The sequence below is a fragment of the Oncorhynchus tshawytscha genome, linkage group LG11, assembly GCF_018296145.1.
Source record: "Oncorhynchus tshawytscha isolate Ot180627B linkage group LG11, Otsh_v2.0, whole genome shotgun sequence".
Lineage (NCBI taxonomy): Eukaryota > Metazoa > Chordata > Actinopteri > Salmoniformes > Salmonidae > Oncorhynchus > Oncorhynchus tshawytscha.
The window spans coordinates 19609024-19636315 of NC_056439.1; the positions used below are offsets into that span (position 1 = coordinate 19609024).

The 27292-nt window shown below is 44.4% G+C and overlaps 1 protein-coding gene across 2 annotated transcripts in view; it reads left to right on the top strand.

Annotated features, from left to right (window-relative positions):
* Nucleotides 1-27292, top strand: part of LOC112261566 (nesprin-3) — a 43303-nt gene that overhangs the window by 8182 nt on the left and 7829 nt on the right. For both annotated transcript variants that reach the window (XM_024437002.2, XM_024437003.2), the window contains 15 exons: nucleotides 3359-3531; nucleotides 3858-3996; nucleotides 4333-4503; nucleotides 7539-7694; nucleotides 7909-8256; nucleotides 11761-11897; nucleotides 14260-14434; nucleotides 15204-15386; nucleotides 15767-15910; nucleotides 16185-16319; nucleotides 17375-17536; nucleotides 17779-17951; nucleotides 18373-19441; nucleotides 22061-22219; nucleotides 26666-26863. In XM_024437002.2, coding sequence (XP_024292770.1) covers nucleotides 3359-3531; nucleotides 3858-3996; nucleotides 4333-4503; nucleotides 7539-7694; nucleotides 7909-8256; nucleotides 11761-11897; nucleotides 14260-14434; nucleotides 15204-15386; nucleotides 15767-15910; nucleotides 16185-16319; nucleotides 17375-17536; nucleotides 17779-17951; nucleotides 18373-19441; nucleotides 22061-22219; nucleotides 26666-26863 — 3522 coding nt within the window. The remainder of the gene's footprint in view (nucleotides 1-3358; nucleotides 3532-3857; nucleotides 3997-4332; nucleotides 4504-7538; nucleotides 7695-7908; nucleotides 8257-11760; nucleotides 11898-14259; nucleotides 14435-15203; nucleotides 15387-15766; nucleotides 15911-16184; nucleotides 16320-17374; nucleotides 17537-17778; nucleotides 17952-18372; nucleotides 19442-22060; nucleotides 22220-26665; nucleotides 26864-27292) is intronic.

Below are 27292 nucleotides of genomic sequence, written 5' to 3' on the forward strand. Positions count from 1 at the left end.
CATGCTTCCATCACATGTACAGCTGATTCTCAAGATCTTGCACACTAATGAGATGCTATTGAGCCCACACTACTACACTGTCTGAGCCAAGGTTTACATTCTTTCTGGTAAGTTAGTTGTGATTACAATACTGGGTGGGGTGAAAATGTTTTCTGACGTACATTATTTTTTTGTTAACTTGTAAATCGTAGCCTACAGCAAAGTGTGATTAAATCATTTCTAACTTGTTAACAATTTCTGCTAGTTAGTTTTTGCCACAATGTAGGTTTTAGCTTGCTTGAGCCTGCTAACTGAGAAGTGTTAATTCATCTGTTTCCATACATGTTTCATTTTAAAACATGTATCTTACAAAGGAGTTGTTTAATCTAACTGCTTAACTATTTATCTGTACATGGATTTGTGTGTATATATATATATATATATATATATTTTTTAATGCCACAGGCAGTATCTGATGTGTGGACACATTTCACTGCAGCTAATGTAGAAGGAAAAGCTGTGTACATTTGCAAATACTGTGCCAAATCATATGTGAAGAATGCAACAAAGATGCAGAATCATCTGGTCAAGTGCACAAAGTTTCCTCAGCACTCACAACATGCAACATCTGACAAAAGTCCCTCTACTTCTATTCGAAGTGAAAATGATGAATCAGACACCTTATCGATAGTGACCGCTCATGGTCCTCCTGAAATCAGAAGTTTTTTTGACTCAATGGAGGAACTTAGTCAGAGAAATGCTGATGAATGTCTTGCTCGAGTTGTGTATGCAACTGCTTCACCTCTGATGCTCACAGGCAATGTGTATTGGAAGATATTTCTGAATGTTCTTGGCCCAGCATACACCCCTCCAACCAGACATGCTTTATCTACTCATTTGCTGGATGCAGAGTTCAACAGAGTTCAAGTGAAGGTCAAGCAAATCATAGTGAAAGCAGACTGTATTGCAATCATCGCTGATGGGTGGTCGACTGTTCGTGGGCAAGGAATAATTAACTACATCTCCACCCCTCAACCAGTATTCTACAAGAGCACAGACACAAGGGTCAACAGACACACCGGTCTCTACATTGCAGATGAGCTGAAGGCAGTCATCAATGACCTTGGACCACAGAAGGTATTTGCACTGCTGACAGACAATGCTGCGAACTTCAAGGCTGCTTGATCTGAAGTGGAAGAGTCCTACCCTCACATCACACCCATTGGCTGTGCTGCTCATGCTCATGAAAACAATGGATACACTCTACAAGAGAGGCAAGGGAATGGTTAGGTGTGTGACGGGTCATCAAGATATAGCAGCAATCTACCTCACCAAGCAAAGTGAGAAGAATAAGAGCACCATATTGAAGCTGCCCAGCAACACCCGTTGAGGTGGTTTTGTCATCATGTTTGACAGTCTCCTGGAGGGGAGGAGTCTCTCCAAGAAATGTCCATATCACAGTCTGCTGATATGGACAGCCCCATCAAGAGGATCCTCCTGGATTATGTATTTTGGGAGAGAGTGGTAAGCAGCCTGAAACTCCTGATACCTATAGCGTTAGTCATTGCATGGATTGAGGGTGAAAATGCCATCCTGTCTGATGTTCAGACTACTTGCAGATGTAAGAAGAAATCCGTACTGCCCTGCCCACTTCACTGTTGCTCCAAGCAGAGGAAACTGCAGTTCTGAAATACATCAAAAGCATTAAAACTTCTGCCTGAAGCCCATACACGCCGCAGCGTACATGTTGAATCCCATGTATGCTGGCAAGAGCATCCTGTCTGGTGCAAAGATCAACAAGGCCTATGGTGTCATCACTACCGTGTCTCGCCACCTTGGCCTGGATGAGGGCAAGGCTCCTGACAGTCTGGCAAACTACACTTCCAAGCAAGGGCTTTGGGATGGAGATGAGATATGTTGGCACGACTGCTATATTACATCAGCCACCTGGTGGAATGGACTTTGTGGATCTGAGGTTCTTTTCCCTGTTTCCTCCATCATCCTCCAAATCCCACCAACATCAGCTGCCTCAGAGTGCAACTGGTCCTTGTTTGGGAACACACACACCAAAGCATGCAACAGGCTGACCAATACAAGGGTGGACAAATTGGTGGCCATCCAGGCAAATTTGAGGCTTTTTGAGCCAGACAGCGAGCCATCCTCAAGGTTGGTAAGTGACAGTGAAGATGAGGCCTCAGAGACTGATGTTCAAGATGTGGATATTGAGAAGGTCCCGGGAGAAGACATGGAAGCCAAACAACAACTGTCCCAGACTGTGGAATATGTATTTCTTGCACAGAATAGAATATGTCGACTTCTGTACTATGGGGGGATAGTAGATTGACAGGCTACTTCTTTTGCTGTTTGTTAGGCCTACTCATCTGTTTGGCTGATGAAAAGTAAATGTGGACAGTTCTTCCAATATCTTCAATATGCACCTTGGATTTGGATAAGGACGCACGCAGTTGCGTCCCCGATGTGTCTGTCTTCACTTGTAGCCTGTGAGAAAGACCCGATCACGTGATTGAGAGTCTTGTGAGAGATGCTTCAGATTGCACAGCACACTCGGGAAGAAAGGCAACGCAGCACTCCGGGCCGCAAAAGACATGGATTTTTTTAGGATTCATTGTAGACACAAAGGGGATGCCGCTATGAAATTCGAGGCATTATCAAATGCTTCTCAAATTGTGAATGAGAGACTATTGGAGTATGTACAGCCTGCGCAAAAAAACAAAGCAGAGCTCATACCTTTTCAAGATACTTTTTTCAAGTTATCATTAGTCTCGTCATGCAGCCTTACAATGTATTAAAATCTAAACATATAGCCCAATGTTTGTAGAACACCTAAAATTTCAGAACTATAAATTAAGCATATAGGAATACCTATTTGTTAACCGCTCAACACAGAATAGCCATATGTGCGCACTCAAATCATTTGGAGAAAATATATTTTATTCCGCTTGGTTAAATTTTTATACTTATAATTATAAGCAAATCTTGTCTGCTAAATTAACTACTGTAGTGTAGCACACAGCCATTTGGCATTGCCAGATCAGGACCTAACATAAGGACAACTTAGAGTATGCTATTATTTTCTTCTGAAATAGACTACATTTACTTCATTTCATGTTTCTTTAGACCTGTCTAAAATAAATAATGGATTTATTGTGAAGTTGTAGGCTATATTACATGGATGTATTAGACTTTTTTTTAAATGCCTTGTCTTTGTGGAAACCAGAAGATGCTTAACGTTTGTTTATTTGCTTGACAATCACCGGCTGACAATTTCATGATCGCCATAACCCTATGCTTGACCACATTATCTGTCAGCCCAAAATTCATGATCTCATCAAGCATCTCCTGTGTTACTGGTGGACAGAAAATCCACGAGTCTGAGCATGAGGGTCGCATGAAGATGGACATGGTGCTGGTGGCTGCTGAGGTCTTACTGCAGAACGGAGACCAGGAGACCAGGAGCAAAACCCACGCCAAACTCAAAGAGCTCAAAGCATCATGGGAGGAGACCTGCACCTTCATAATCCACTGCCACAGGTAGCTAACCCACGACTCCTCTGACTTTCCATGACCTCCAATGACTTCTGTGGCAGCTGAAAAGGGCAGGTCAATTACTATGTCTCCTTTTAAAAAGGAATTGCCATGAGTTTTATTATCTGTCACATCAGCTAATATTACACACCCATGGATAATGTATGCATGAGGGAATACATTCTATTCGTTCAGTGAAAAATATTTGATTGTTAATGGCATGGCAGAAGGCCTTGTTTTTGTTTAGGCCATATCAACACAATTTTCTAAGGTCTTTGTTTTTCTATGGTCGATATTTACTCTTCATCCCACCCTACTACTCTCTTTCCCAGCCGGATAGAGTGGGTGTGGCTGCACTGGAGTGAGTACCTGAAGGCGCACGAGGAGGTTGAGATGTGGCTGGTCCGCATGCGCCGCAGTCTGGAGCCGGAGGTGGAACTACAGCTGGGGGTGAAGGAGAAACTGTGGCAGGTGAGCGAACACACCTGACACTGGCCTGGGTGTCAACAATGGTAATGTCTATGTTTAGCCAGTCTGGAAACTCTCTAGTGTGAGTGAAGAGGGTAGGCTGTGGTTCCAACGGATACTGAATATAAAGTAATACTACTGATACCATATCAGAAGCTCAACTGTACTGCCATATTTTGAGTTTGGCTGTTTGGTCATAAGAAATAATAAACCTAGCTACATCAAGCTAGCCTTCAAATGCTGCCAATCATTCCTATAGAGCACCCATAAACCACAGTAGCTAACTTGTATGTCTTCCAGGTAGAAAGTATATAATGTAATCTAATGTGTGTGTTCCAGGTGGACCACCAGCATGTCTTGCTGAGTGACGTGCAGAGCCAGGCACTGCTGTTGGAGAGGCTGTTGGATGAGGCTGCAGCCCTGCACAACCGTACCCAGGACCCCAGTGTGGACCAGGAGGCACAGGAGAGACTGCAAGAGGCATACAATAGCATACGGGACAGGGCTGAGGTGTGTGTGTGCAGTATAATGGAGGCTTTCTGATGACTTGTTCAAAATATCCATATATTCCCTTGAATTCTCTGCACAAAACTCAAGCTAGCATTCTTGTAATGAGCTTAGAGGCCTTAACGGGTCCAAAAAGTAGGACCCATTCCCGAAATGGACCTGGGGCTTTCTCACTCGGAACGAATATGCATGAGTAAATATGTTAAATATAGAGACCCGTTCCGAACGGACCCGAAGAAAACTAGACCTGGTCGGATCCAGACCCGGGCCGATAAAGCGTGAGGGAGAGGAGGTAGAGAGAGCTAACGCTCTAGCAGGGGCCGTGCTGTGTATGTAGGCTACTGTGAGTGTGAGCAAGTGACCTGGTGAGCAGGGAGGACGGAGAGAGAGACGAGAGCCCGCAACCAACCAAGCCGACTCGCGCTATAGGAGACTAATAGCTGCCATAGCTAGGTTATTTATAATCAAATATGATTACCTATTACCTGTCTTAACTGCATTAAAATTGGAGACGCTAGCTAATGTTAGCGAGCTAGGCTAATGGAGGCATGCGCTTTCTCGTCCTACACAGTTACAAACAAGAATAACTCCATTCAAAATATTAAGTAGCAGTCTACCTGTTGGCTCTTGGTTGTTGTAGCCTATCCTTCTTCCTTTTAACTTTTAATTGTCATTTTAATTCCATTTTCCATTGATTATATATCTAACACTTGCCACACATGTAGGCTCTATGACTGTAGCCTATTGCCACTTTGATGATTAGCCAACAACAACAATAAGCTACACGTGCCACTGTCATGAAAAGCAAGAGCAGCAGCAAAAATGATTACATCTATTTTTCTCTACTGCAGCAGTCACGTTCAGACCTGTACTAGTCCACCCGGACAAGTCAATTAAAATTACACATACCCGAGATCCATGAGTGTCATATCTGACCCAGACCCGAGATATTATTTAGAATTTTGGATCTGGACCCCTGTAAGCTATATAGCGAACACAATAGAATGATCGAAACTGTGTCGCTGTTATTGAGTGGTATTATTTCCATTCAGACAGACAGGCTGCAGGGTACAGTAACTAACTTCTAGGTTCTCAGAGTCGAGTAACTTGAGTCTCTTGAGCGTTGTTGGTGAATACTCTTCAATTTGTGCCGAGCTTCTTTTGTTGTGTACGTCCTTTTTTATTTTTCTGTAGTCACACAATCAAGGCAATGCCTTTCCTGTTTCTTTCTGTTTCATCTAGGTCTTTGAAACATCTTACAGTCCACAACGGTCCTCTCCTCTCCCTGTCTCTCTACTTTCAAAGGGAACAGTCTTTTGGTGCTCCTCGCCCGTTTGAACATGCTTAGCTCATGGCAGAGCTGTGCGTTTGGTCCAAAGGGGGAATATCATTCTAATGATTTATATTCTCTTTCATATGGAGGTTGTTGCTCAAAAGTGGAGAACATTTGTTCCCCTACTCTTTGAAAGGAGCTAGAACTAGCTAGTTCTACAGTGCCTTCAGAAAGTATTCACACCCCTTGACGTTTCTACATTTTGTTGTTACAAAGCGGGATTACAATGGATTTAATTGTCACTTTTTGTCAACTATCTACACAACATACTCTGTCAAATTGGATTTAAAAAAGCATTTTGTAAAGAATTCATGAAAAATATAACACTAATAGATCTTGACTAGATATAAGTATTCAAACCCTCTGAGTCAATACATGTTAGAATCACCTGTGGCAGCGATTACAGCTGTGAGTCTTTCTGGGTAAGCCTAAGAGCTTTCCACACCTGGGTTGTGAAACATTTGCCCGTTTTATTATTTTCAAAATTGTTCAATCTCTGTCAATTTGATTGTTGATCATTGCTAGACAACCTTTTTCAGGTCTTGATTTTCAAGTAGATTTCAAACAAAAGTGTAACTAGGCCACTCAGGAACATTCACTGTCTTCTTGGTAAGAAACTCCAGTGTAGGTGAATTAATCTCCCAGTGTCTGGTGGAAAGCAGACTGAACCAGATTTTCCTATAGGATTTTGCCTGTGCTTAACCTCTTTGCATCTTTTTTTTTATCCTGAAAAACTAACCAATCCTTAATGATTACAAATATACCCATAACATGATGCAACCACCACTACTGTGCTTGAAAATATAGAGCGTGGTACTGTTGTAATGTGTTGTATTGGATTTGCTCTAAACATAATGCTTTTTATTCTGAAAAAAAGTACATTTCTTTGCCACATTTTTTGCAGTATTACTTTAGTGCCTTGTTGCATGTTTTGGAATAGTTTTATCTGTACAAGCGTCCTTCTTTTCACTCTGTCAATTAGGTTGGTATTGTGAAGTAACTACAATTTTGTTGATCCATCCTCAGTTTTCTCTTATCACAGCTATTAAACTCTTAACTGTTTTAATCCCTGAGCAGTCTCCTTCCGCTCTGGTGACTGAGTTAGGAAGGATGCCTGTATGTTTGTAGTGACTGGGTGTATTAATACACCATGCACAGTGTAATGAATAACTTCACCACGCTCAAAGGGATATTCAATGTGTTTTTTTTTACACATCTACCAATAGGTGCCCTCACTTTGTGAGGCATTGGAAAACCTCCCTGATCTTTGAGGTTGAGTCTGTGTTTGAAATTCATTGCTCGACTAAGGGACCTTACAATTATCTTTATGTGTGGGGTACAGATATCCCACGTGGCGCAGTGGTCTAAGGCACTGCATCTCAGCGCTAGAGGTGTCACTACAGACCCTGGTTTGATTCCAGGCTGTATCACAACCGGCCGTGACTGGGAGTCGCATAGTGCGGTGCACAATTGGCCCAGCATCGTCTGGGTTTGTTCGGCCTGGAATCAAACCAGGGTCTGTAGTGACACCTCAAGGCAGTTTAATTGGGGCATGCTTTTCATCCAAAATTCCAAATGTTGCCCCCTACCCTAGAGAAGTTAAACTACAATGTAGGAACATGTCATTTTCACTTGTGTGTAGACCCTGGTATGTTGCTGGAGTTGATGAATATGTGTAAAAAAGTGGTGGATTTCCCTTCAACAGGAGAGGCTGTCAGTGCTGCAGAAGATAGCTGAAGAGCACCAGATTTACCAGAGCTACGTCCTAAAGTTCCAGGCCTGGCTGGTGTCCAAAGCTAAGGAGCTGAACACACTTACTGAGTCAGAGGACACAGCCGAGAACAATCTCCAAGCCCTACAGGTGAGAGTAGTACACCCTGGTTATACGACTCCTGGGAGGGACAGATGAGCGTTCCCCCTAGTCACATCACTGTTCTTTTTTTCTTTTTGCTGTAAAAAAAACAACAAAAAACATTGTTTTACTAGAAAGTTTGTTATTTTAATTGCACAATGAATTAAGTTTGAGAAGGGTGGAAAATCGTGACACATCGTAACTCTCCTCTCCCCTCTGTCAGACGCTGGACGACAGTGTGGCCAGTGAGGAGCGGACGCTGCAGCACATCGAGGGCATGGTGGAGGCAGTGCGGGCCAACACGTCGCCCGGGGGGGTGGAGGTGGTGGAGGAGGAGGTGGAGGAGCTTCGTCTGGCCTGGCAGAGGCTCCGACAGAGCCTGTGTGAGGCTGGGGAGGGCCTGAGGAGCAGCCTAGACTCCCAGAGCCAGTACCAGAGCCACTGCCAGCGCCTGGGGGAGGACATAGCGCAGCTCCAGGCCCTGCTTCACAGACTGACCAAAGACCTGGAGACAGCCAGGGAGGGAGACAGGACCGAGGAACAGATGGTTGGGCAGTGGAGGAAGTACATGGTGGGCTTTATACACACTCTCTGTCTCTTTCGTTCTCATTGTCTCTCTCTCGCTAGCTCTCTTCCTAATTTAATTTCCTTGTTGTCTACCTCTCTCTCTCTCCAGTCTTCCCTCTGCCTTCCTTTTTTACCCTTCTCTCTTCCACTCTTATCTCCTTCCCCTTACTTGTTCTTTGCTTTCTTTTTCTCTTTCAGTGTCTCTCTGTCAATTTCACTCCTCAACCCAAGGCTTACAGCTTTAGTTACTAGCTAAAATAAGAGTCTGACACAGCATGGGCAGTTGCTCTAACTATTACCTTGCAGGAATTGGCCCTCTGGCTACATGCCTGGGAGATGTCTGGTGGAGATTACATAGAAGATAATAGTTGTGGGACGGTATTGTATCCTCACAGTCAAAACGTACCTGTTGTGGGGCAGGTTCCCACAGTGGATTTGGATATGGATTTGTATTGATTGTCTGAAGTGGCTTCATTGCTCTTCTAATCTCCTTCAATTCACTGATGTCAATGAATTGGACAGATGCAAGGAAATGCCTACATAGGCTTTCAATACATTGCTTTTACCTGTCCTGTGTTTTCAGATCAGAGGGTTCTGGTGAAAAGTAGTCCACTATGTAGGGAATAGGGTTCCATTTAGGACTGTAGATGATGGAGAAGACATAAGGCTCGGAAGCTAGTAGCTATTGAGGTCAGTTTGAGAAACAAAAGCTAGCAGAAGAGTGATAAGATTCGTCAGAGGCTAAAACAATTAGTATAGTCATTTTATCCCAGTGTCTAGACCAGGGTCCAGATTCACAAAACCTTCTTAAGAAGAAAGGTCTTCTTAACTGCCATTTTTTCCCCCTTAACTATAGATTTAAGAAGAACGTTAAGCAAAGTTGTTGTTTCTCAAAAAGGTTATTGGAAAATGTATTGTGCTATTTCTTACAGTATGTTTCTCATTTAGCAAAAAAGTTAAGAAGAAAATGGATTTAGAAAATAAAGTTATTGGAAATGTTTTAATTCCAAGATAGCTAAACCCTCAGGGCAGTGAGAGGAAAAAGCTCATGAAAGCAATTCACTGTTTAATTCACTCTCAAACCTGAGGTTATTATTTAATTATTTTACACCCAAGAACATGTTTTAGAACAGTAATCTCTGTAAGAGTAAAATATGCTAACATGATTGCCATTGCTAGCTAGATAGTTAGCTAAAACAGGGGTCAGGGTCAGAACGACAGATTTTTACCTTGTCAGCTCAGGGATTCAATCGTGCAACCTTACAGTTAACTAGTCCAAAGCTCTAACCACCTGCCTCACGAGGAGCCTGCCTGTTTCACGAATGCAGTAAGAAGCCAAGGTAAGTTGCTAGCTAGCATTAAACTTATCTTATAAAAAACAATCAATCATAATCACTAGTTAACTACACATGGTTGATGATATTACTAGTTTATCTAGCGTGTCCTGCGTTGCATATAATCGATGCGGTGCGCATTTGCGAAAAAGGACTGTCGTTGCTCCAATGTGTACCTAAACATCAATGCCTTTCTTAAAATCAATACACAGAAGTATATATCTTTAAACCTGCATATTTAGCAAAAAGAAATCCAGGTTAGCAGGCAATATTAACCAGGTGAAATTGTGTTACTTCTCTTGCGTTCATTGCACGCAGAGTCAGGGTATATGCAACAGTTTGGGCCGCCTGGCTCATTGCGAACTAATTTGCCACAATTTTACGTAATTATGACATAACATTGAAGGTTGTGCAATGTAACAGGAGTATTTAGACTTATGGATGCCACCTGTTACGGTTCCGTATTTCACTGAAAGAATAAACGTTTTGTTTTTGAGATGATAGTTTCCGGATTCGACCATACTAATGACCCAAGGCTCGTATTTATGTGTGTTATTATGTTATAATTAAGTCTATGATTTGATAGAGCAGTCTGGCTGAGCGATGGTAGGCACCAGCAGGCTCGTAAGCATTCATTCAAACAGCACTTTCGTGCGTTTGAGCCAGCAGCTCTTCGCAATGCTTCAAGCATTGCGCTGTTTATGACTTCAAGCCTATCAACTCCTGAGGTTAGGCTGGTGTAACCGATGTGAAATGGCAAGCTAGTTAGCTAGCTAATAACGTTTCAAACATCACTCGCTCTGAGACTTGGAGTAGTTGTTCCCCTTGCTCTGCATGGGTAACGCTTCTTCGAGGGTGGCTGTTGTCAATGTGTTCCTGGTTTAAGCCCAGGTAGCGGCGAGGAGAGGGATGGAAGCTACAGTGGGGAGAACAAGTATTTGATACACTGCCAATTTTGCAGGTTTTCCTACTTAAAGCATGTAGAGGTCTGTAATTTTTTATCATAGGTACACCTCAACTGTGAGAGATGGAATATAAAACAAAAATCCAGAAAATCACATTGTATGATTTTTAAGTAATTAATTTGCATTTTATTGCATGACATACAATGTGATTTTCTGGATTTTTGTTTTATATTCCATCTCTCACAGTTGAAGTGTACCTATGATAAAAAATACAGACCTCTACATGCTTTGTAAGTAGGAAACACTGCTGATTTAGCAGGTTATCAAATACTTGTTCTCCCCACTGTATACTGTTACACTGGCAATACTAAAGTGCCTATAAGAACATCCAATAGTCAAAGGTATATGAAATACAAATCGTAAAGAGAGAAATATTCCTATAATAACTACAACCTAAAACTTCTTACCTGGGAATATTGAAGACTCATGTTAAAAGGAACCACCAGTTTTCATATGTTCTCATGTTCTGAGCAAGGAACTTATACGTTAGCTTTCTTACATGGCATATATTGCACTTTTACTTTCTTCTCCAACACCTTGTTTTTGCATTATTTAAACCAAATTGAACATGTTTAATTATTTATTTGAGGCTAAATTGATTTTATGTATTATATTAAGTTAAAATAAGTGTTCATTCAGTAATTGTTGTAATTGTCATTATTACAAATAAATATTTTTAAAATTGTCTGATTTAACCGGTATCAGCTTTTTTTTGGTCCTCCAATAATCGGTATCGGCGTTGAAAAAGCATAATTGGTCGACCTCTACCAAGGACCCATGGAAGAGTAGTGGAGAAGAGATGATTTTATTAGCTCGCAAAGTAGCTCTCATCCTAGAAAAGGTGAGAGACCCCTGGTCTAGAAAAACCCACTTAACCAATTACAGCATCAGAGGCCACTTTGTGCCTGCTGCCTTCATTCCACTGAGGTGAATTTCACCCTTGTCAACGAGGATTGCAATAGTGGTTTAAAATTGCTTGACATTAATGTGAATTACGTTAAGTTTAAACATTTTCTCTTCTATGGGAGAAAGATCTTGTATAACAGTTTAACACTGGCACTAAGGAGGAAATTAAGTTAGCGTTTATCACATTTGGTTGTTGGTGTGTGTTTTGTGTGCAGAGAACGAGTTGCCTGGTGCCCAGGCTGTTCTCTGTGATAGGTTTTTAAACAATTGTTCTTATTTTCCCTTTTGGTATTCCCCTCTCAGAATGTTCGGAATACTCTGTCAGCAGAGGAATCCCAGGTGGAGAACCTCAAGGCCCAGCTTAAAGAACTCTTCCGCTTTTCCCAAGATTCCCGGCATCTCTCTGACGACGTCCTGGCTGTGGTGAAGGAGCACCAGAGGTGAGTGGACAATCAGAGCACTTCACAGTGTAGAAGAAGAGTGACGATGGAGAGGAAGATGCTTTTTAAGATTTAACACATGGAATCATATAGTAACCAAAACGGTGTGAAACAAATCAAAATATATTTCAGATTCTTCAAAGCAGCCACACTTTGCCTTGATGACAGCTTTGCACACTCTTGGCATTTTCTCAACCAGCTTCACCTGAGATGCTTTTCCAACAGTCTTGAAGGAGTTCCCACATATGCTGAGCACTTGTTGGCTGCTTTTCCTTTACTCTGCGGTCCAACTCATCCCAAACCATCTCAATTTGGTTGAGGTCGGGGGATTGTGGAGGCCAGGTCATCTGATGCAGCTCTCCTTCTTGGTCAAATAGCCCTTACACAACCTGGTTAAGTGTGCCTTGAATAATAAAAAATCACTGACAGTGTCACCAGCAAAGCACCATCACACCACCTCCTCCATGCTTCACAGTGGGAACCACACATGCGGAGAACATCCGTTCACATACTCTGCGTCTCACAAAGACACGGCACTTGGAACCAAAAATCTCAAATTTGGATTCGTCATACCAAAGGACAGATTTCCACCGGTCTAATGTCCATTGCTCGCGTTTCTTTGCCCAAGCAAGTCTCTTCTCCTTATTGGTGTCCTTTTTAGTAGTTGTATCTTTGCAGCAATTTGACCATGAAGGCCTGATTCACACAGTCTCCTCTGAACAGTTGATGTTGAGATGTCTGTTACTTGAACTCTATGAAGCATTTATTTGGCTGCAATCTGAGGTGCAGTTAACTCTAATTAACTTTTCCTCTGCAGCAGAGGTAACTCTGGGTCTTCCTTTCCTTTGGCGGTCCTCATGAGAGCCAGTTTCATCATAGCGCTTGATGGTTTGTGTGACTGCACTTGAAGAGCATTCAAAGTTCTTGACATTTTCCGAATTTTCCGAGCTGTGCCTGTCAACTCGAAGTGCTGTTATGGTGAAGTGGAAATGTCTAGGAGCAGCAACGGCTCAGCTGCGACGTAGTAGGCCACACAAGCTCACAGAACAGGACGACCGAGTGCTGAAGCACGTTGCGGGTAATAATCTATCCTCTGTTGCAACACTCACTACCGATTTCCAAACTGCCTCTGGAAGCAAAGTCAACACTAACTGTTTGTCGGGAGCTTCATGAAATTAGTTTCCATGGCCGAGCAGCCGTATACAAGCCTAAGATCACCATACGCAATGCCAAGCATCAGCTAGAGTGGTGTAAAGCTCGGTGGCATTGGACTCTGGAGCAGTGGAAACGTGCTCTCTGGAGTGATGAATCACGCTTCACAATCTGGTAGTCCGATGGACTAATCTGGGTTTGGCAGATACCAGTAAACGCTACTTGCCCAAATGCCTAGTGCCAACTGTAAAGTCTGGTGGAGGAGGAATAATGGTCTTGGGCTGTTTTTCATGGCTTGGCTAGGCCCCTTAGTTCCAGTGAAGGGAAATCTTAACTCTATAGCATACATTGAGTTTCTAGACAATTCTGTGCTTCCAACTTTGTGGCAACAGTTTTGGGAAGGCCCTTTCCTGTTTCAGCATGACAATGCCCCCTTGCACAAAGCGAGGTCCATGCAGAAATGGTTTGTCGAGATCGGTGTGGAAGAACTTGACTGGCCTGCACAGAGCACTGTCCTCAACCCCATCGGACGTCTTTGGGATGAATTGGACCACCGACTAATTGCCCAACATCAGTGCCCGACCTCACTAATGCGCTTGTGGCTGAATGGAAGCAAGTCCCCACAGCAATCTTTCAACATCTAGTGGAAAGCCATCCCAGAAGAGTGGATACTGTTATAGCAGCAAAGGGGGGACCAACTCCATATTAATGCCCATGATTTTGGAATGAGATGTTTGACGAGCAAGTGTCCACATAGTTTTGGTCATGTAGTGTATGTTTTCAAAACCTTTTACCTATATTCTGATTATTTCCAGGGATACACACAACATCCTGAAATATGTGTAGATATCTTTGTTAGAAAGAATACTATATTCCCCTTGACGGAGTGATGCTGAATGTAAAAACTTGGCTCAATTTATTCCACTTTCCCTTACTGATTAGCTTTTGATGTTGTATGATAATTCATGCAAACAGTCTTTTTTCTCTCTATAGGGAAAGACAGGATGTCTATGCTGTTCTATAACATAATAACTTATTGAAACATACAGTGATTACTTGGTTAAATGTCAAACAGGCTGAATGTATAAGCTGCAATTTTCCTCTGACTTTTTACTGTGTTTAAATATATACAGTACATTTTGTATTTTGCATGCAATGCACCATATCTAGCCTGTTTGAAGCCCGTCTCCTCTCCCCTGTCTGCCTATAGTGTGAAGTGTCGCGCAATGAAGCTATGTGTGGAGTCAGAGACAGGGCTGAGACTGGTGCTGCAGGACCCTCTGCATGGCTTCTCTCAGTGGAGCCAGCTGGTCTCTCAGGTGCTGGAGGCCTCAGCAGAGGTGTCTGAGTTCTCCCACATCGCCTTGCTAGTGCAGAACATTGAGGTATAAACACCACACTGCACTGCAGGCTGCTACTGATTTGATCAACTATTATTCCACCATGGGAAATGTTTTTGGTCATGTGCTTAAAAGGGATGTAGCAGGACATGATACAGAACATACAATGCAGCTAATTCAACACTGTAAAATGCATCGAGAAAAGGTGACCTTCAATCCCGTCAATCAAGCAGCTAAACCAGGATTGTATTCGTAAGGTAACCCGTTGATGGCTGAGAAACCAAACTTGTAGTCGCTGTGGCACTCAAGGCCTGGAGACCTCCACTGTAATAATGATATACTGTAGTCATGGTACCTTAATTAGGTCAGCTATGGAAATCCATTCAGCCCTACAGACAGACAGTACTTGACAGAGATTGGCTTGGGCCGTGTCCGAAATGGCACCCTATTCCCTGTTTAGTGCACTACTTTTGATCAGGGCCCATAGGGCTGTGGTCAAAAGTAGTGAACTATATATGGAATAGGGTGTCAAAAGTAGTGTACTATATATGGAAGAGACTGCCATTTGAGCCTTCTCCATCATTAAATTGAATCTATGGCTTTCCCTATATAACCTCCTCCCCTCCAGACATGGGAATACTGAAAGCACAGGTCAGGGAGTTCAATCATTTCCTGATCTTTGAAAAAGAGACATCTGAGGATCATGCTTGCTTTTCGTTGACACAGAGGAATGTGTGATTTAGATGCCCCGAGGCACATATTTCTACTTTTTTTTCTGTCTTTGTTTCCTCTATTTCTTTCTATCCCCCTACAGAGGTTGATGATGCAAAGTCTACAGCTGCAAGAGCGGTTGAGTCTGCTGCAGGTGAAGAGAGATCTGCTGGTTTCAGTGTTTGGCTCTGACAGAGCAGAGAGTCTACTGACGGAGCTCAACGCCGCCGTGAAGAACCGAGAGCTACTGCACAGCCAGCTTCTGCAGAGGAAGGGAAGACTGCAGGTGTGTGAGTGCGTTCGTGTGTGTGTCATTGGGCTCTGGTCATATGTAGGTCATTATTAGGGAATGGGGTGCCATTTGGGATGGAATGTAATTTTTGTTATAAACTGGGTGGTTCGAGCCCTGAATGCTGATTGGCTGACAGCTGTGGTATATCAGACCATATACCACGGGTATGAGAAAAATATGTATTTTTGTTCTAATTATGTTGGTAACCAGTTTATAATAGCAATAAGATACCTCGGGGTTTGTGGTATATGGCCAATATACCACGGCTAAGGGGTGTATCCAGGCACTCCACGTTGCGTCGTACAGCCCTTAACCGTTGTATATTGGCCATATACCACACCCCCTCGTGCCTTATTGCTTACGTATGTCCTTAGGGTTTGATCTCAAGGACGAAGGACTTTGGCGACGCCTACGAGTCAATCAGGAGCAAGCTGACCCTCCTGAGAGACAGACTGATCTCAGCAGACATCCTCCAACCAGACATACTGGCCAAGAAGAGCCAGTCAGACCAGCTACGGGTGGGTCACTTAATACATTCTTAACCTGTGGCTCATTCTCAATTAATCTTTCCTTGCATCCTCTCTCCTCACCTCCTTCTCAAAGGCATTGGAGAAGGTTCGAGTGGAGTGACCTTCTCCTCCAATATGGTTGGCAAGGAGGCAAGGAGATAGGATGCAAGGAATTGAGGAAAGATGAATTGAGATTGAGCCTGTGTCCAGGGGGTCCTATGAGACTCATTTAGAACATATAAGCATGTATAAAGCATTCATAAAGTTGCTTTGTGTCTCTCAGGGGATCAAGAAGGACTTGGAGGACTGTGAGGCCCACATCACAGCTCTGGAGACTCTGGTGTCATCCAGCTCCACTAACAAGACCCGGTCTGAGAGACTGTATGGGGACTGGAGGAACCTATACAAGGCAGTCCGGGTAAGAATGGAAGGATTTGACTAAGCAGAAGTTTTGAAAAAGATGATACTTTAGTGGCAAAAAATTGCTTTTGAAATTAATAACATTTCCTATTCATCAATCTGTGTATTTGTGAAGTAATATTTTAGCATGTGATTTCATTTGCTTAATGTGTTGTCTATCCCTGTGTTCATTTGGCTGAGTTTTGTTATCCACTCACCTTCAGACAGTGAGTCATGTGACTTGCTATATAAAGCAGACAGGCAGGCAGGCATCGAGGCATTCAGTTACTGTTCGATTGAACGTTAGAATGGGCAAAACGAGTGACCTAAGCGACTTTGGGCGTGGTACGATCGTCAATGTCAGGCACGCCGCATCCATTATCTCAGAAACGGCCGACCTCCTGGGCTTTTCACGCATGACAGTGTTTAGGGTTTACTGAGAAGGGTGTGAAAAACAAAATGGGCGCAAACAGCTCGTTAATGAGAGAGGTCGAAGGAGAATGGCAAGAATCGTGCAAGCTAACAGGCAGGCCACAAACAGACAAATAACGGCGCAGAACAGCATCTCGGAAGGCACAACTCGTCAATCCTTGTCATGGATGGGCTATTGCAGCAGACGACCACACTGTGTTCCACTCTTGTCAGCTAAAAACAAGAAGAAGCGGCTCCAGTGGGCACACGATCACCAACACGATCACCAACACTGGACAAATGAGCAGTGGAAAAACATTGCCTGGAACATTGACAGCGACTTCAGTTTACTTGAGTGACCTTCGCAGTCCCCAGACCTCAACTGAACAGAGCATCTTTGGGTTGAGATGGAACGGGCTGTTAGCAGCATGAATGTACCGCCCTCCAATCTGCAGCAACTGTGTGATTCTGTTGCGTCAGCATGGACCAACATCCCTGTAGAATATTTATGACACCTTGTAGAATGCCCCAAATAATTCAGGCTGTTCTGGAGGCAAGGGGCCGGGTCCACCCCGGTACTAGATGGGTGTACCTAATAAACCGTCACTGAGTGTATATCTTTTGATATTAACGTGTGTGTGTGTGTGTGTGTGTGTGTGGCAGGTGAAGGGGAACGAGAGTGAGGAGAGCATCAGGGAGCACGAGAGTTTCCATGAAAGCCTGCTGAATGTAGAGAAGTGGCTGATGATTATGAGGCAGAAGCTGGAGTCCTACCGCAGTTCTGCTGGGGAGTGGAGTGTGGACAACAGACAGCATGAAGCTGAGGTACTGACATACCACACATCTGTTATGTGGCACTGATTATGGCTGTTTTGATGAAGATAGACAAACATGACTAGGCACTGGACTACTATGGAGAGGATATCCTGTGTTAAAAAAAATGTAATAAAATGTTCTCTACTGACAAAGAGTTATGGGAAATAAACTGTGACTCTGTCCAGTGCTGAACTTGCATGTAGTTAATATGTCACGTCCCATCCTGTGTTATTCCTCCTCCGGTCCCGTAGAGGGCACTAGGTGAGTTCCCAGAGAAGGAGCTGCAGCTGCACCAGACAGAGGTGGAGGGCCAGGGGGTGCTGAAGAGGACCTCCGAGGAGGGACGAGTACACATCCTCAGGGACATGAAGCGCTTGAGAGAGTCCTGGATGGCCCTGCATGACCTCAGCCTCAACCTCTTCAGGTACATTACGCTATAGCGGGCTTGACGGAAAACTCTTAGAATTAGATATAGAACTTTGGAATCAACAACTATGCTTGACAAAGATGGCTGCTATTATCATCACATTCTAGAGCTTTGCACATGTATCGAATCATCCACCCTTGTGAATGATAGTGTCTCTATGGGAGGACTACTCTAGTACCATTACCACTAATGCTACTTCATCTCTAGTTTAGTGTGTTTCAGTGAAGGTTCTCGACAACCTCATATGGCTTGTGCACATCTATCTCCGAAAACTTTACCGACCATAGCCTTCTACAAAGAAGTCAATATGTTGCACATGCTGTCCCTGCATCTGGGTGAAAAGTGTTTAATGCGGCCAATTACACACCAATCCTAAGAGATTCCTTCAGTTACTGACTGTCTGCTGTTCCATTCCCAGGCTGCTGAATGGGCACAGCTCCTCTGAGGACCATGACTTAGACATCCAGAGGGTGAGAGGTCAGGCTGGGGAGTTGACAGGCCCAGCTAGGGAGCTCTTTCCTGGGGAGGGAGGAGACCTGTACAAAGGAAGAGGCTCCAGCAGCAGGAGGGAGGGTGCTCCAGAGGGATCCCCAGGAGAGGACCATGGTGTCTGGGTCTCTCAGAGCTATGGATCAGGGTCTGGGAGAGGGGGAAGAACAGGGTCAGGGGCAAGGATGGAGCAAAGCGAAGGGGCAAGTTTTAGAGCAGAAGAGGGTGTGTGGGTCAAGGGAGGGTTTGAGGGCAGTGTGGAGGATATGGATCTCTCTGAACATGGGGAGAGAGAGGGCAGTGGTCAACAGGGTCCAATGGCGTTAAGCCAAGGAAGCAGTCAGAGACTGGGACAGGGCAGTGGGGTTGAAAGCAGTGGCAATTGCAGGGAGAAGGGTGGCGGTGAGCACAGCTTTGGTGTTGAGGAGGTGGACTCCATTGCCTGGAGAGGGGGGTATGGTCAGGGAGGAGAGGGGGAGACCAGAGGGGAAACCACAGGGATAAACTCCTCAGGCCACACAGGAGGCAGAAGCCCCCAGTGTGGAGTGGTGGGGGGCTCTGGGTCCAGGAGTAGCAGAGTGGTGGGGGGCTCTGGGTCCAGGAGTAGCGGAGTGGTGGGGGGTTCTGATTTTACAGGTAGCGGTGTGATGGAGGGATCAGGCTCTAGGAGTAGCGGAGTGGTGGTAGTCGGGGTGTCTGGGTCCAGCAGTAGCGGGCGGACAGAGGAGTGGGTGGATGAGCAGAGGTCCAGAGGTGTGGCTGAACCTGTGGCCATGGAGGTAGATGTGGGGTTAGGGCAAGGTCATAGTCAGGGCAGCAGAAGCAGCTATAGAGAGGGAACAAGTGAAATGGGAGACCAGAGTGGAAGTGGAGGGGGACACCCGCGACACAGAGGGTCCTTCATCCTGATCAAGACAAAGATGGAGGATCCAGTCATGGACCAAGGCTTTGCTAGAAAAACTTTTGGAGGGCTACAGAGCTCAAGTCAACACACCAGGGTACGGTTTACTATCTACAATGATTCTATTAACTCACAATCACATACTCATTATTTTCTAGTTAATAAAATAATTTCAACTTCAAATGGGCATGGTATAATTACAGTGGGGCAAAAAAGTATTTAGTCAGCCACCAATTGTGCAAGTTCTCCCACTTAAAAAGATGAGAGGCCTGTAATTTTCATCATAGGTACACTTCAACTATGACAGACAAAATGAGAAAAAAATCAAGAAAATCACATTGTAGGATTTTTAATGAGTTTATTTGCAAATGATGGTGGAAAATAAGTATTTGGTCAATAACAAAAGTTATCTCAATCCTTTGTTGACAATGACAGAGGTCAAACGTTTTCTGTAAGTCTTCACAAGGTTTTCACACACTGTTGCTGGTATTTTGGCCCATTCCTCCATGCAGATCTCCTCTAGAGCAGTGATGTTTTGGGGCTGTTGCTGGGCAACACGCACTTTCAACTCCCTCCAAAGATTTTCTATGGGGTTGAGATCTGGAGACTGGCTAGGCCACTCCAGGACCTTGAAATGCTTCTTACGAAGCCACTCCTTCATTGCCCAGGCGGTGTGTTTGGGATCATTGTCATGCTGAAAGACCCAGCCACGTTTCATCTTCAATGCCTTGCTGATGGTAGGCTTTGTTACTTTGGTCCCAGCTCTCTGCAGGTCATTCACTAGGTCCCCCCGTGTGGTTCTGGGATTTTTGCTCACCGTTCTTGTGATCATTTTGACCCCACGGGGTGAGATCTTGCGTGGAGCCCCAGATCGAGGGAGATTATCAGTGGTCTTGTATGTCTTCCATTTCCTAATAATTGCTCCCACAGTGGATTTCTTCAAACCAAGCTGCTTACCTATTGCAGATTCAGTCTTCCCAGCCTGGTGCAGGTCTACAATTTTGTTTTGTCCTTTGACAGCTCTTTGGTCTTGGCCATAGTGGAGTTTGGAGTGTGACTGTTTGAGGTTGTGGACAGGTTTCTTTTATACTGATAACAAGTTCAAACAGGTGCCATTAATATAGGTAACGAGTGGAGGACAGAGGAGCGTCTTAAAGAAGTAGTTACAGGTCTGTGAGAGCCAGAAATGTTGTTTGTAGGTGACCAAATACTTATTTTCCACCATAAATTGCAAATAAATTCATTAAAAATCCTACAATGTGATTTTCTGGATTTTTTTTCTTCTCATTTTGTCTGTCATAGTTGAAGTGTACCTATGATGAAAATTACAGGCCTCTCTCATCTTTTTAAGTGGGAGAACTTGCACAATTGGTGGCTGACTAAATACTTTTTTGCTCCACTGTAAGCAATAAGGCATGAGGAGGTGTGGTATATGGCCAATATACCACCCCTAAGGGCTGTTCTTATGGATGACGCAATGCGGATACAGGATGCAGCCGTTAGTCGGGGTATATTGGCTATATACCACAAACCCCCAAGGTTCCTTATTGCTATTATAAACTGGTTACCAACATAATTAGAACAGTAAAAATCTTTTCTTGGTTGTCATACCCATGTATACGGTCTGACATAACACAGCTTTAAGCCAATCAGCATTCAGGGCTCGAACACCCCGGTTTATAACAACATTTGACATTTTAGTCATTTAGCAGACGCTGCTATCCAGAGTGACTTAGTGCATTCATCTTAAGATGGCTAGGTGAGACAACCACATATCACAGTCGTATTAGCAAATTTTTCCTCAATACAGAAGTTGGTTGACCTCCTGTAGGGGTGGGACGGCCAACAGACCGGAGGTGGCAGACGAGTGCTCGGGTTGAGATGTGAGGTTTGAGCATAGCCTGAAGGTAGGGAGGGGCAGTTCCCCTTGCTGCTCTGTAGGCACGCACCATGGTCCTCTCCATGCCACCTGACAGGCGCGACCTGCCAGGTTGAATGCAATCCAGGAGTGTGCAGAGCCTGAGATGTACGCACAGCCCTGAGAAGGTGGAGGGGAGGATTTGATGTTTCACGGTGTCGAAGGCAGAGGATAGATCTAGGAGGATGAGAACAGAGGAGAAAGAGTCAGCTTTGGCAGAGCAGAGAGCCTCTGACACAGAGGAGAGCAGTCTCAGTTGAGTGACCCAATTTGAAGCCAGACTGGTTAGGATGAAGATCGTTCTGAGAGAGATAACAAGTTGGTGAGTGACAGCATGCTAAAGTGTTTTGGGAAGAAAATAAAGAAGGGATATCTGTCTGTAGTTTTTGACATCGGAAGGGTCGAGTGTTGGTTTCTTGGGCAGAGGAGCGGCTCTGGCCATCTTGAAGTTGCAGGGGACGCAGCCAGTGTTCAGGGATGAGTTGATGAGGGAAGTGAGGAATGGGAGAAGATCTCCAGAGATGGTCTGGAGGAGGGGATGTTGTCGGGTGGCTGGACATCACTAGTCGCAGGATGGAAAAAGATGTTAGTTCTGTTTAAGTGGGACCAGTGGACTCAATAGGCTGAGTGAATGAGGAGCGGATGTCGTCAACCTTTTCTTAAAAGTAATTGACTCATCACTCAATATTCTCATTAACTGATATTACACTTCCGTTATAAACCAGAATATTTAGAAAATTAGATAACTGATTCTCTTTTGTGAAATATCACCTCAAGTAAGTTGTTGTGGTCCTTCAGGCAGATCCAGGGTCAGCTCTGAGTGCAGCGGAGTACGAGGACAGGAGGAGTATTTTTGAGGCCTGGCTACAGAAGGAAAACGATACTCTTTCAGGGATTCTCAACACCAAGGGACCGCTGAGCACCAGAGAACTCAAGATCAGGCAGAACACACTCAAGGTTGGTGCTAATGAATTCTCTCAGAAATATACAGTATTCCACGCCTGTTTTATATTCACACAGAAATAATGAGGTACTCAAGTGCTGTAGCCATCTTATGGTTAGACTTTAATCTTTTTTAAACATTTATTTCAATTTTATTTAACCAGGTAGGCCAGTTGAGAACAAGTTAACATTTACAACTGCGACCTGGCCAAGATAAAGCAAAGCAGTGCAACAAAAACAACAGAGTTACACCTGGGATAAACAAATGTACAGTCAGTAACACAATAGAACATCTGTATACAGTGTGTGCAAATGAAGCAAGGCAATAAACAGGCCAATAGTGGCAAAGTAATTACAATTTAGCTATTTACACTGGAGTGATATATGTGCAGATGAGGATGTGCAAGTAGAAATACTGGTGTGCAAAAGAGCAGAAAAACAAATATGGGGATGAGGTAGGTAGTTGGTTGGATGGGCTATTTACAGATGGGCTGTGTATAGCTGCAGCGATCGGTAAGCTGTTCTGACAGCTAACGCTTAAAGTTAGTGAGGGGGGGGGTTGCAAGTTGTTCCGGTCATTGGCAGCAGAGAACTGGAAGGAAAGGAGGTGTTGGCTTTGGGGATGACCAATGAAATATTCCTGCTGGAGCACGTACTATGGGTGGGTGTTGCTATGGTGACCAGTGAGCTGGTGTAGGCGGAGCTTTACGTAGCAAAGACTTATAGATGACCTGGAGCCAGTGGGTTCGGCGACGAATATGTAGCGAGGACCAGCCAACGAGAGCATACAGGTCACAGTGGTAGGTAGTATTTGTCATTTTGGTGACAAAATGGATGGCACTGTGATAGACTACATCCAGGTTGCCGAGGAGAGTGTTTGAGGCTATTTTGTAAATATCATTGCCCGGAGTCAAGCATCGGCAGGATAGTCAGTTTTACGAGGGTATGTTTGGCAGCATGAGTGAAGGAGGCTTTGTTGCGAAATAGGAAGCCAATTCTAGATTTAACTTTGGATTAGAGATGCTTAATGTGAGTCTGGTAGGAGAGTTTACAGTCTAGCCAGACACCTAGGTATTTATAGTTGTCCACATATTCTAAGTCAGAACTGTCCTCCGTAGTGATGCTAGTCGGGTGGGTGGGTGTGGGCAGCGATCGGTTGAAGCGCATACATTTAGTTTTACTAGCATTTAAGAGCAGTTGGAGGCCACGGAAAGAGTCTTGTATGGCGTTGAAGCTCGTTTGGAGGTTTGTTAACACAATGTCCAAAGAAGGGCCAAGATGTATACACAATGGTGTCATCTGTGTAGAGGTGGATCAAAGAATCACCCGCAGAAAGAGCGTCATCATTGATAAATACAGAGGAAAGAGTCGGCCTGAGAATTGAACCCTGTGGCACCCCCATAGACTGCCAGAACAGGCCCTCCAATTTGACACACTGAACTCTATCTGAGAAGTAGTTGGTGAACCAGGTGAGGCAGTCATTAGAGAGACCATGGCTGTTGAGTCTGCTGATAAGAATGCGGTGATTGACAGAGTCGAAGGCCTTGGCCAGGTCGATGAAGACGGCTGCACAGTACTGTCTTTTATCAATGGAGGTTATGATATCGTTTAGGACCTTGAGCGTGGCTGAGGTGCACCCATGACCAGCTCGGAAACCAGATTGCATAGCGGAGAAGTGGTGGGATTCGAAATGCTCAGTGATCTGTTTGTTCACTTGGCTTTCGAAGACTTTAGAAAGGCAGGGCAGGATGGATGTAGGTCTGTAACAGTTTGGGTCTAGTGTCTCCCCCTTTGGAGAGGAATCTTTAGGAATCTCAGACGATGCAAAAGAGAGGTTGAACAGACTGGTAATAGGGGTTGCAACAATGGCAGCTGATAATTTTAGGAAGAGGGTCCAGATTGCCTAGCCCAGCTGATTTCTAGGGATCCAGATTTTGCAGCTCTTTCAGAACATCAGCTATCTGGATTTGGGTGAAGGAGAAGAGGGGGGGTTTGGGCCAGTTGCAGCGGGGGTTGCAGAGCTGTTGGCCGGGGTGGAAAGGTGGAAGGCATGGCCAGCCGTAGAGAAATGATCGTGGATTCATCAGTGGTGACAGTGTTTCCTAGTCTCAGTGCAGATGGCATCTGGGAGGAGGTACTCTTATTTTCTATGGACTTTACAGTGTCCCAAAACTATTTGGAATTAGTGCTGCAGGATACAAATTTCTGTTTGAAAAAGCTAGCCATTGCTTTCCTAACTGACTGTGTGTATTGGTTCCTGACTTCCCTGAAAGGTTGCATATCGCGGGGGCTATTCGAAGCTAGTGCAGTACGCCACAGGGTGTTTTTGTGCGAGTCAAGGTCAGTCAAGTCTGGAGTGAACCAAGGGCTATATCTGTTCTTAGTTCTACTTTGTAAGGGGCATGCTTATTTGAAGATGGTGAGGAAATCACTTTTAAATAGCAACCAGGCATCCTCTACTGACGGGATGAGGTCAATATCTTTCCAGGATACCTGGGCCAGGTCAATTAGAAAGGCCTGCTTGCAGAAGTGTTTTAGGGAGCGTTTGACAGTAATGAGGTGGTCATTTGACTGCAGACCCATAACGAACGGACGCAGGCAATGAGGCAGTGATCGCTAAGATCCTGGTTGAAAATAGCAGAGGTGTATTTAGACGGCAAGTTGGTCAGGATGATAATTATGAGGGTGCCCATGGTTACGGATTTGGCATTGTTCCTTGATCATTTGTGTGAGATTGAGGGCATCTATCTTAGATTGTAGGAGAGCCAGAGTGTTAAGCATATCACAATTTTAGGTCACCTAGCAGTACGAACTCTGACGATAGATGGGGGGGGGCAATCAATTCACATATGGTGCCCAGGGCACAGCTGGGGGCTGAGGGGGGTGAGGGACTTATTTCTGGAGAAATGGATCTTTAAAAGGAGAAGCTTGAACTGTTTGGGCATAGACCTGGATGGTATGACAGAACTCTGCAGGCTATCTCTGCAGTAGATTGCAATTCCGCCCCCTTTTAGCAGTTCGGAAAATGTTGTAATTGGGGTTGGAAATTTCAGAATTTTTGGTGGCCTTCCTATGCCAGGATTCAGACACGGCTAGGACATCAGGGTTGGCTTAAAACAAGTTCCTTTGTCAGTAATATACATGCTTTGTGAGAACTTCTGGAGGATGTTATGTTCAGAGTGCACCAAACAAAGCTCTAGGATGGTCGAAAATAATCTTCTGGCCGGCGGAGTTTCTTTAAGAGCCCCGATCACTTGCTGTACGGTTTTGGAAACATAGCAACTTTCATATTAGCGAGAAATAATTTTCAAAAAACAAAAGGTTAAATTACTACACCCTTATAGGGCTGATTGGGGTTCCCGCATCCATATTTCCATGTTACAGCGCTTGTTTACTGACGTAGCTATATACGTCTCCGAACACCTGTGTGTAAACAGAAGGCGGATGCGGCAAACGTGTTGTCACTGAAAAATACTGGCGGCTGCAACTGTGTTAAAACTGGTTGAAACCGTGTACAGTAAGTGTCTATTTGTGAAATTATTCTGATGTGATAAGAAAGTAGAAGGCTTTATTTCTAAAACCGTACCACAGTTGAGAATCATTTTACGTTTCAGAGGATTTGGCTGTTTTGGCTGCCAGAGCCAATTTGCCTCTAAACAGAGCATGTAAGGTCCTTGGACTATAAGGAGTTGTGTTAGGCTCTTTTAGTTTATTAATGGGTTAGGTAGAAACATACCTTACAGCAAGGCCCTAACAAATACACACCGCAACCCTTCCAGCGTTCCTCTAGACGGCTAAAATAACTTTTGGCAACTGACGTCCAGTACACTTACATCCCAACCAGAAGCTGCCTGACAGTCAGGCAGGTTGTGTCCTAAATGCCATCCTACCCACTTGGCACACACTGGTTGAATCAGCGTTTCTACATCATTTCATTTCAATTAAATTTCCAACGTGAAATAGACATTGGATTGTCATCTGGGTGTATTCTCTATATATACTTTTCATATAGGGCACTGGCCCAAAATAGTAAATAGGGTGCCATTTGGGATGCCAGCAGGCCATGTTAGTGGTTGGAATGTTTTTGTCAGGATAGGATAACAGAGCACAAAGCATGCCTTAATGTCAGCAGACATTGAATCAATGCAGAAAGGGGATTGAAGATGTTTGCTTCTTTGTTTGGGGATATACAGTATGTATGTGCTGCTGTGGTTTCAGTAGAGAAAAAGGGTTAAGTATTCCTTCAGTATTTACTGCTGTAGCTATTCTTCTGTGCAAAGATCCTGTGTAGACATTACACACACACACACACTGCTTATTGTTATTACTTTATGCAACAATTCCTCTGCTTACCCCTCAGCCATATGCAACTGTTTAGTCTTCTTCATTCTCCATCCCCCTGTTGTTCACTTGCCTCTTCTCTCCTCCTCCTCTCTCTCTCTCCCGCTCTCTTTCCCACAGACTTTGCGGTCCAGTGTGGGCTGGGGTCAGGAGCAGTTCCAGCTACTGCTGATGTCTGGGGCGGCTGCATCCGGAACCGGGGACGGGGCTGACCATTGGGCTGAGGATGTGGGTATGGAGGAGATACGTTATCGCTGGATGCTCTACAAGTCCAAACTGAAGGATGTAGGAGACCTCAAGGCTCTGTTGAATGTCAAGGTAAGAGATGCTATAGGATCTATATGGTTCTCGTCAAAAGTAGTGCACTATATAGGGCAGTGGTCACCAACTCCAAGGAATTCCTAGTCGATCACCAAACATTTCTGTTAATAAAACAACGATAGGGCCTCCCGAGTGGCGCAGCGGTATAAGGCACTGCGTCACTACAGATCTGGGTTTGGGAGCCCCATGAGCTCTAGTGGCTCCTTGTGGTGGGCACATGCACGCTGACTTCGGTCGGCAGCTGTATGGTGTTTCCTGTATCGGCTGGCTTTCGGGTTAACCGGGCAGTGTGTGAAGAAGCAGTGTGGCTTGGTGGTGTCGTGTTTCGGAGGACTCATGGCTCTCGACCTTCGCCTCCTGATTACTACTCCCATAACACAAAAAGGGGTAAAAGTACCCTAAAACAATTGGTGTGTGTGTACAATG